General features: G+C 40.0%; 1 protein-coding gene across 6 annotated transcripts in view; it reads left to right on the forward strand.

Moving 5' to 3' along the window:
• igsf9bb (immunoglobulin superfamily, member 9Bb) overlaps positions 1-10,309 on the forward strand; it is an 87,515-nt gene that overhangs the window by 67,878 nt on the left and 9,328 nt on the right. For 2 of the 6 annotated variants that reach the window (XM_016673591.1, XM_016673592.1), the window contains exons 18-19: positions 134-217; positions 3,144-4,793. In XM_016673591.1, the coding sequence (XP_016529077.1) occupies positions 134-217; positions 3,144-4,793 (1,734 nt within the window). Of the gene's footprint in view, positions 1-133; positions 218-3,143; positions 4,794-5,769; positions 5,816-10,309 lie in introns of all 6 variants that reach the window. The other 4 variants (XM_016673594.1, XM_007556469.2, XM_016673595.1 and 1 more) reach the window with 3 other exon arrangements.

Genomic DNA, 10,309 nt, shown 5'->3' on the forward strand with positions numbered 1-10,309 from the left:
GCTCCTCTTTTCCACCTTAATTAAAACTTTTTCTTCTTCGCTTTCCTCTTTATTCATGCCTCTCATTACCAAGCCTCCTTTTAGTGCCCATATCTTCTGTGCTTTTTACTGTCTAATCTTCCCACCTTTACAGGAGTCCACTTAGTTTCTTTCCCAGCCTTGAGTCCTACTGGGAAGGGTTGGCTGCACAGTACAAACCACAATCCTCCAGTCCTCAGTGAGTGTGCCCAACTCTTGTCCCCCCTGGTCTTGCACACTACATAATCCCATTTGCACTTCGATCCTCAAAGCCCTGTCTGCATGCTTCCAGCTAAATGTCCCAACCAGGCAACAACAATACTGGTCGTGGTCTGAAGTTCAGAGATGGTTTCAGACAGTATTTTGGACTTCTTCCTTTTACATGGCAGTGAGACAATAGCCGTTGTTGTGCAGTTAATTCTCATTTTCAATTTCTGGCTGTTTCTGGATTGTTAAGAGCTGCTGAAGTTTCTCTCATCATACTGCAATGCTAAGTCAAAAGTTTAGTCATGTGTGGTAAAACATGCTGGAGCTGCATCTACATGACCGCAGTGAAGTCAATCTGTTCATGGTGCTTTATCAGCAAACGCTGCACTGAAGTGTTTGCTGTGTCTTTTCTTGAAAAGAAAAGACGCTGGAGGTAATATTCTGTATTTAATAAAGGTGATTTGTGCCCAGAATCACTGAGTCTAAGGCAAATAATGACATTAGAAGGAGCGTGTCTTGCTGTGCTCAGTTCAGAAAGTAGTTAGAACATGCAGTCAAGCATCTGAAATTCTCAACTATTTCCCACTGCAAGGTTTTTATTACTTTTTGTGGTCAACATTAAGAAGTCAAACTAAATGAGAGAGTGTCAACGTGAACGACGTTAAAACTCAAATAAACATTAAGAGCATGGCTAAAGTAGTGTTGGGTTAAATGTAACTGTGGTTCGTGTTTTCTTTAATACCATCCCCTTTATTAAGTCAACACATCTTTAGTTTGTTTAAAACTTAGTGGAAATGTAATCAGGACAATATGAGGCAGATGTAGCTGTGGTTTATGTCATGAAAAACAGTAGTGATCCTGGGAATATTGTGTTTCTATATGGATACATAAATATCTTTTTACATTTTTCAACAATGTGTATTTTATTTTATTTTTTTTACCTTCAAAAATTCTCAGCATATGAATCAAAGATGCAGTAGGAAATGTCCATTTGCCTCATATTCTTGCTGTTGAGATCAGAATCATAATGGAAAGCAAGTATTAATCGAAGAGATAAAAAATGCAATGTTTGCTATTTAAACATTGTGAAATTGTGGTCGAAAGGTGAAAACTATAGTCAATGGTATAAATGCTGACTTCTAATTGAAATCATAAATAAAAAGTGGTTTGGGTTGATATAGCTCTATCCTTCAATGTTCTTGTTTTGGGATTCTGTAAGCTAAAAGAGTAATTTTTTCTGCATATTTTCAGCTTTAAATAAAGACAAAGGCTGGCAAAGTTGATACATATGGAACAACACTATTACACTGAGCAAATCATTGTGTTTTCTGTTGAATAGACACAGCAAAAGATTTGTAATGTTAAGTCCCTCCAACTCTTCACAAATGGGAAGTTAAAGTTTACATTTTCACAAAATACTAGCAACAATCAAAGGCATCAAAAAACTGCATGAAAATAATTCAAAATTAAAACCCAGCAATGATAAAGAGGCTTCTGTAATCACACGTTTGGTATGTATATATATATATGTGTGTGTGTGTGTGTGTGTGTGTTATGTTTATTCTTTTTTTTGTTTATTGCAGTGCTTTATGCTCAGTTTGGAAAAGTCTCTTAAGTCCTTTTTTTTCAGTGGTTTTTGTAAACTGTTATATTAGTGATGTTTCCACTGCATAGTAAACAGCAAATTATGATTTTGATGTCCTTAATTTCCTGAGGAAAAACCTAGAAATATACAAACAAGACTGTAGTTTTGTGTGGCACACTGACTGTCTAGTGTAGTTAAAATATTGTCAATATTGTGATGTATGCAGACTGTAAATCCTAATTTTGTCCTCTGTAGTGGAGTCATTGTTGCATGTTCAGCACCACAAGAAGACCAAATGATCAGAAAATTCAAGTCTCCTTCTTACTTATGTTATACAGAAAACTGCCCTTACAAAAATAGCAAGAAGAAAAAGTTCAACCACAATTTTTCAAAAAGAAGCTTTTGGGGTAGCAGGCTGTGTATTAATCTGTCTGAGTTTGTAATCAGGTGCTCTAGTTTCCCAAAAAACGAGCAACTGGGTACAATATTGGTATTGATAGCCACAGTAACTTGTTGCTGGATCCACTAGGAGTCAAAACAAAACCATAAATATTTCCAATTTATGATATTTTGTGTAGTTTTGTAATTTATATTTGGTTCTGGGTGTTTTTCTATGCTTTTCTGTCTATGTTTAGCAAATTGTTTTTCTACCTGTCACCAACATTCAGTGTCAGGTAGACACTAAATGTTGGTGCGATACCTACGGTACTTTTTTTTATATATCGCACCAGCTGACCAAATCATTTTTTTTTAATCATGAGGGTGGAGTCATATGGCTTAATATGAAATTTTGCATAAATACTATTAAATAAAGAGAGATTATCTCACTTATATCTTGCCTTTGAATTACTTTAAATTGGCCAGTCTTATTATTGTAAAAAAATCGTCTATTGTTTCAAAGCTGTTGGAAAATGTAGGATCATGCAGTACTTAGTGACTCAATCAAATCCAGTTTGTTGTTGTCCACCACTTGTTCTTACTTATAATGAAGTTCAGCATGATGCTCTTAAATGTGTTGTAATTGTGTAATATCCCTTCCTTCAGTGCACCACCCTACCTGCAAGAGAAGCTGTTAAATGTCACCAAACCTCTGCTAGGATAACTTTAAAATGAACTAAAATGCAGCATATTTTGCTGGATATCCATGTTTGTTACTGACATTTTACGCTATTGCTGTTTTAAGCTCCAACCCTTAAAATTTATGTCTTTCTGAAAGTTTAATGATGTCTTATGGTTATTTTTAATGCAGGTGAAAACGTCTTCATCACCATCTGAGTCGGAAAATTCTGACCCTATAAATGTTCTTATATTTACTTCTGTATTTTCGACATAGGTCATCTTCAGGAAAGGTGAGTCCGGAGAGCATACGTTCAAAGGCATCTCCATCAGAATCGTCCGAAGAGAGTCATGACCAGCGTGGAAGGAAACCTCCTCCCAGTCCAGGAAGGAAAGAAGAGTTATCCTTATACAAGAAGACCAAAAGAGCAATAACAAGCAAGAGGTACATGTCCAAGCATGAAGCTGAACCAACAACACCTATTGAACTTATAAGTCGAGGCCCAGATGGACGATTTGTCATCGATCCCACTGATGCAGAAATGTCAGTCAAGCCCCGCCGTATTGAGGGCTTCCCCTTTGTGGAAGAATCAGACCTTTACCCAGAATTTCGGCAGTCGGACGAAGAGAATGACGATCCCAGGCCTCTTCCACCAGTTATGGCACCGCTTCGGCCTCACCAGATTTCCCCAATCTCCAGTCAGGAATCTTACCTCCAGCCTCCAGCCTACAGTCCTCGTTTTCACAGACCTTTTGAAGGTATGACCATCATGGAGAGCAGCCAGCTCCATGCCACAGGACAGATCCGAGGCTCTCTCCACCATAGAGCTTTCTATGGCTATCTAGGACCACCAGGAGATCACGATCCCCCGCCTCCTTTCTACATGCCTGACACCAGCCCTCTGAGGTCGGTCATGTCCTCTCCTCCATACTTTGCTGAGGGTCCTTTTGCGCACCACATGATTCCTGAAGAAATCGGAGAGGGTGAATTTCCACAATACGCCGTGTCCAGCTTCCCACTCCCTCTGACACTGACCTCTTCCTCTCATTCACCAGAGATTTGGCAGGGACTAGATTTTACCTTTTCAAGTCTGGAGGGGCCTCAATTTATATTCCCCCCACACCACCCTCTGCATACCCGCCATGATCCTCCCTACGCCTCTCCACCTCATGTTCTTCCCCTTAGCGCTTTCCAGCACTCTTCCCTTCCAATGCCTACCTACCCAACAGTCCTGCCACTTGAGGCCCCAAGTGGCAGAACGTCAAAGAGTCATAAAAGCAAGTCTCCCAGCAAGGCCAGGCCTCATGGCTCCCCAGCCAGGCATTTAGCTATGCAAGAGGCACATTTAGGGCAGCTAAGACCTTCAGGCCATAGTATGGGTGTGCCAGTTTTGTCTTATACTGATCCAATGGCTCATATCGTCCCCAGCACATTCAGTAATCTGGATACACGATGGTTTGAAACCACCCCCCGTTTTAGTCCCAGACAGACTCGTAGGATGGATTCTGGCTTGCATCAGGTGGTTCTTCAACCCTCTCGACTTTCACCCCTTACCCAAAGCCCCCTTAGCTCTCAAGAGGGCTCCCCAGAGATTGTAGTGCGCCCACGCCCACGTCCAAGCATTGTGCAGCCTCCCATACCCCCAGGGATGTCTGAGATTACCCTGCTTCCACCGTCCACAGCCAGCTTTTCAAGGAGATCATCCCCATCCTCATCACCTGCTCAAGGTCAGGGTAGCAGGAGAACAAGCCCCAGCTACCGTTCCCACATGGCTTTTGCCACCGCTGCAACCAGTTACCCAGCTTCCCAGTCCCCATCGCCCCCCATGGAAAGCAGCAGCATATTTGGGCAAATGCCAGCTCATAGGAGGACTGAGGAGGAGATCCTTCCATCTGAGCCCTCTCCACCCCAGTTGTCAGCTTCAGGGTAGGTCTGTTAGGCATGCAGAGAGGGATGCCATTTGTGTCATCTGCCTTAACCCATAATGCTTTGATGTGGGAAGTTGCTCTGACATTTTGGCTACTGAAGTTCTATATCTACCTATTGGACCATTGGTTTAATAGTTGGGTTTGTTTTTTTTTTGTATATAAAATTTGAAAATGAAAGCAACCTGATTCAAAGCAACCTATTTGTTATAACAATAGATTTGCATTCTGGGATGTTAGCTTGTAGTTTGAGTTCTGCTGATGCAGCTCTTCATCTCAGGCTTCAAGTTGGAGGTTTTCACCCACTAAATCTGTGAGGCACTGTCTCCAAGTTGACCAGCTAGAAAATGCCAAAAAAATAAAATAAAATTCTATTCTATGAAAAAAAAGTCTTGAAACTAATGCAAGTAAATAATTAGTTGGATTGGAATGCATTGTATTCATAGATTTCATTTAACACATTTAAGAGCTACAGTCCTTACAGTCAGCCATCATTTAAGATCTTAGTTTTTGTCATCTGTATCATGCATTAGCCTGCTTTCACTTAACAGGCGGAACCCCATATTATTCATCTAATTAATGTCCTAGAAGAAACACCATCATTACGCTTAGTTCAAAGCCTTTCAAAGTGCCTTTATTAAGCAGAAGGATGCTTTAAGAAGAGTTCATCTTGGCAGGCCCTGCGGCCCATCCTCAGCCTTTGATTGCATGATCAAATCTACCTTACCTTCCAACCTCTCAGATTTTTCCTACCCACCTTCCTTTCCCCTTTCTATCACTCTTTTTCCCCAAACTTTTAAGTGTTACCAGGTCACCCCCAGGTCTGACTACCAAGGAGAGGTTTTTGGGCAAAGTGTGTCACAGGGCCTGTCCGCTTCTCATGTACTGCAATGTCTCCATCATTATGAATTAGGGGCAGGGTGGTGGTTCTTAATGACTCCTGGAGTCTTACCTGCTTTGTTTTTGATTGATCTCAGCTATCTGGGCAGCGTTGTTGTGACCAGGTCCTCTACACCGCAATAGGTAAGGGTTGGATCCATGTCTGAAAGGGGGGGGTTAGCAGGTGGGACTTTTTTGATCACCTCGTCCTTTAAAGGGGAATACAAGGCTTTGAGTCTTTGTTTGATTTGTTCCTTCCGTCACTCAGTACATGTAGTTTTTTTTTTCTTCTTTCTGTTGTTTACTTTCTTCTTTTTGTCAAAGTGGCTATGCATTTTACGTTCTGCAGTCTTAAGTACATTATGCATTCTGACTGATATGCATAAGCCATCCGATATCTGAGAGATCAGGACAAAGAGGTCTCAACAACAGGACTCGCTTGCTTGACATGCTTGAGTTGTTTTTTTTTAATTGACACAATTACTTACAACTATCTGTAGAAATAAAAACTTTATCAAAAGAAAATGCACCCAAGGTAAAACCATCATCACATGATGCTCATTCATGGGTGAGCCAGGTTTTTATGGAGTTTGATAAAGACTAAGCTCTGTTATCTTGGTAAACATAATCACAGTGCCAGTGAATGGCTGGTATGTTCAGGATGTCCAACCTTAGTCTTAAATGTCAATTTACTTCACACCTTTTGAGAAACTGTGTCTTGCAAAACTATACATAACCTTTAGCTTGAAGGAAAGACAATGATATATAGTGTTGAATTTTTAAAAACCTTAATTATAGCATGTGTATTCAGCCCCCTCTTAGTCAATCCTTTGTAGACTCATATTTTTTGCTCCAAGGCTTTGGGGTAATGGCTTTATCAGCTTAGATCTTTGTCTACCCTTCTTCACTAAGTAGCTCATGCTCATGCAGATTGAATAATAATTGTCCATGAACTCTAAAATTCAAGTCTTGCCTGGGATTACCAAATAGATTAAGGTCTGGACTTTGACCTAAAACGCAAGCTTTGATCTAAACTATTCCACTGTAGCTCAGGATGTTGTCCTACTATAATCAGTTTTCTTTCATGATTGTCTCGTAGTCAGCTACATCTCTCTTTCCATCATCTCTGACTTCTCTGTTGCTGTTGAAGAAAAAAACATTCCCATAATGCTGCCACTACCATGTTTTACTGAGGAAAAGGTGTGTTCAGGGTGATGTACATTGTGTACACGTATTTGCACATAGTCCACAAAGTTCAGCGTTGGGTACAGCTGACCACAGCATCTTCTTATATGTGTTTGCTGTCTCCCACGTGGCTTATGGCAAACGTCAAACAAGAATCATTGTGGTTATCTTTCTACAAAGACTTTCTTCTTGCCACTTCTACATAAAGACCAGATGTGTGGAGTGTCTTGTTAACAGAATCTCCTAAACAACTTGTGGATTCCCTTAACTCCTTCAGGGCTACCAAGGTCTTCTTGGCTGCTTTTCTGATTGATGATGTCCTTGCCTGGCCTGTCAGTTGAAATGAACAGCTGTGTCTTGGTATGTTTCAAGTTGTGACATAGCTTTTTCCATTTTTAATATTCTTTTAAAACTCTGGTTTGAGCCTCTCCACATCTTCTTCTCTGACCTGTCTGCTGCTCCTTGGTCTTCATAATGCTGTTTGTTGACTAATGTTCTCAGAAACACATGAAGCCTGCATAGAACACCCAAAATTTATGCTGAGAATAATGACGTGACTTTTGAAGATAATTGGTTGCTCTGGATTTAATTGAATGAGGAGGATAATTAATATACTTATCACACTTTTAAAAATATTGCTTGTATTTTATGATTTTCTTTCCTCTTACTATCTTTTACTTTAATTGCTACTGTATGTATATGCCTAATAAAATACATTCAGGTTTATGGTGGTAATGTATGGAAGAGTTCAAGAGGTATGAATATTTTTGCAAGGCACTGCAGTTGAATGTTGTGGTTTATAGATATAGGTGGAGTTTTTTAGCCTCACGTTTATATGTAATTATAAAAGAACAACATTGAGCCAGCAGTTAAAACGTTACAGATATTTCCATAGTAGTAATATCTATGAAAAGCCTCCAGTTACCACAGCAACAACTCAGTTCCAACAAGTAAAAAGTCAACAAGCCAAACCCTTATTTTTTGTCTGTGCAGCGACTAACTGCCTATAAACCTGGGTTGTGATTTTGAGTGCTGACTTCAGACCTGAACTATGTGACAAGTAAATAGGCTAATATGTTTCCCTAAACCTCTACGTCAAAACACACTGCACTCCTAACCGCTGCGGTCTTGACATTGCTTTGCTACAAACTGCATGGTCAGCGCCCAGTAAAAAAAATAAAAAGTAATTATAAGAACTGCATGTCAAGAACTATACAGTAGTTGAATGTGTACTTCATTTCGTCTTGTTTCCTTTAACCCATTAGTCTACCATTTACTTCATTGAACATTTTTTACCAGGATGGAATCAATCATTGTTTGATTGTCAAGTTTATTTGCAGAAGCTTTATTTGCAGGCAGGGTTTCCCTGCCTGTTTGAGCTGCCCCCCAATAAAACTGAGTTAAGTTGAGACTTAAGGTTCTTTCAGATAGTAGTTCAGCAACAAACGTGAACTTTTCATATTTATTGAGCGAGTGAAATAAAAAATAAGATGAAATAAAAACAACCATGACACCAGGAACTGCTACTTCACATCTTGTTGACTTTTGCTATCATAAAAGATGATTTGCCTTAAACCTTGCTTTGCCTCAAAATGCATGGTGTTTTCAGACCAGGTGGTTGGAGATTGAAAGGGGTGCAGACTATGACTTGTTTAAGTTAGAAAATCTAAGTTAGATTTTCTTCTGGGAACTCCAAGACAGCGGCGTCAGATTTTAGTTTTTGTAGGACTTCTACTCCCACAAGTGCTAGACATGCTTGTTTTAGTTGTGTATTTACCCAGAACGCCTTACGCTAAAGTTCATCTCGTGACTCTGGATTGGTCTCTGGGCCACTTGCCATTCACGTATACATTCGAACCGCACCAGAGTTCACTTCAACCAAACCAAGATCTAGGTTTGTAGGAGAACCAGAGTTCACCTTTTTGATCCGCATCCCATGTTAATCGCACATTTAGATTTCTAGGCAAGTGAACTAAAGTTTGATCAAAGTGGAATAAACAGGGCTGGTGTGAATGCACCCTGTCATATCACCGCGTCACATTTTGTTGTTTTTAAAATTTTGTTGTGCTTTCTTGCACAATGATGATAAAAGAATTTTGATTCTTCTCATTCAGATTTGTTCTGCAGACCCATATCACCCTTATACACAGTACATAGTGGTTGCAGTTTCTGACTTCTTCTCAAGGCGGATAAGAGGGAGAATTCATGTTGGTGAGTTAACTTTAGCCCTTCGTTCTGAGCCAATACCTAATTTTTAGTGCTAAACAATGAGGAAACAAAAGCATAATTCAGAAGGGGCTTTAGATTAAGGTTCCTATAACGACATGGTGGAACAGGAAATGGAAATGCCTCTCATTAAACTGAACCTTTAAATTCATTCAAGGTCCAACATTCATCAAGGTTTTAAGGCAGATCCAGCTGTTTTTGCTGTTATTGAGCACTAGCCTTATCATTGTGAACCTACACTATCACATTCTTTATTCCAAAGATATCGAACATAATCGTTTGTATTCAATAGATGACGGCACAGAATAGCTTCTGCACAAACTAAGGGGAAATCGCTGAATCAACTTATTCACTGTCAATTGGTTTCTTTTAAGTAGTACTAAATTGTTGACTCATTGGTTTTTCAGAAGGACAACATGTGAGCAATTAAAGACATAGAGGTCGTCAATATGGGTCAGCAGTTTTCAGGTTTGAACAATTTTCATGACTCGTAGTGGATAAGAAAATGGGTGTAATGCATATAAAAATTGTAGTAATAATAATAATGAATTTTTTTGCACAATACATCTAATTGGATTGCATTTTTCCTGCAGTCACACTAATTAGGTGGCATCAGAAAAGTCATCTTAAAACCCAATATGCTGTTCCATCTGCCTGGTAATACAAGAACACTGAACTCACTTCTGTTGGACAGCACCAATATAACAGGTCCCCCTACTGCCCACAGGGAAAAGGGACAGTATGCCATAAACTCAACTTTTTTAGCTTTACATCATCATATGATGTTACTCTCTCATCAAAAACACACATGGAGATTTGCCTTGATTCTTTCATGCACGTTTGAGAAATCCTTTAATCTCCTGTGGCAACCAGTCAACCGTGCAAAACGCCTGGTTGGACCAAGCGCCACCATTGAGGCACAGTTCCTCTTCAGAGTTGCAGTTTCCAAACTTCTGAGCTTCCGACTCACAGTGCAGCCCTCCTCCGTGACTCTCCCCCTCAGCTCCTTCAGACTAGCCAGCAGCAATTAGCAAACCCCTGGTGGGACTGCGCATCTGTTGAGCTCATTATACGAGCAGCTTCTCAGTGAAATGGTGGTAGAATGCTCTTGAAGGGTTAATGGAGGAATGATGACTTCTGAAGGTGGAGTTTCAGAAAGAACAAAAGTTTTTAAAGAGACAGAGGCCCAATTTCAAGGCATTAAATTGTGAGGCCACATTTCTCTTA

This window comes from Poecilia formosa, unplaced genomic scaffold (assembly GCF_000485575.1).
Source record: "Poecilia formosa unplaced genomic scaffold, Poecilia_formosa-5.1.2 Scaffold79, whole genome shotgun sequence".
In the NCBI taxonomy this organism is placed as follows: domain Eukaryota; kingdom Metazoa; phylum Chordata; class Actinopteri; order Cyprinodontiformes; family Poeciliidae; genus Poecilia; species Poecilia formosa.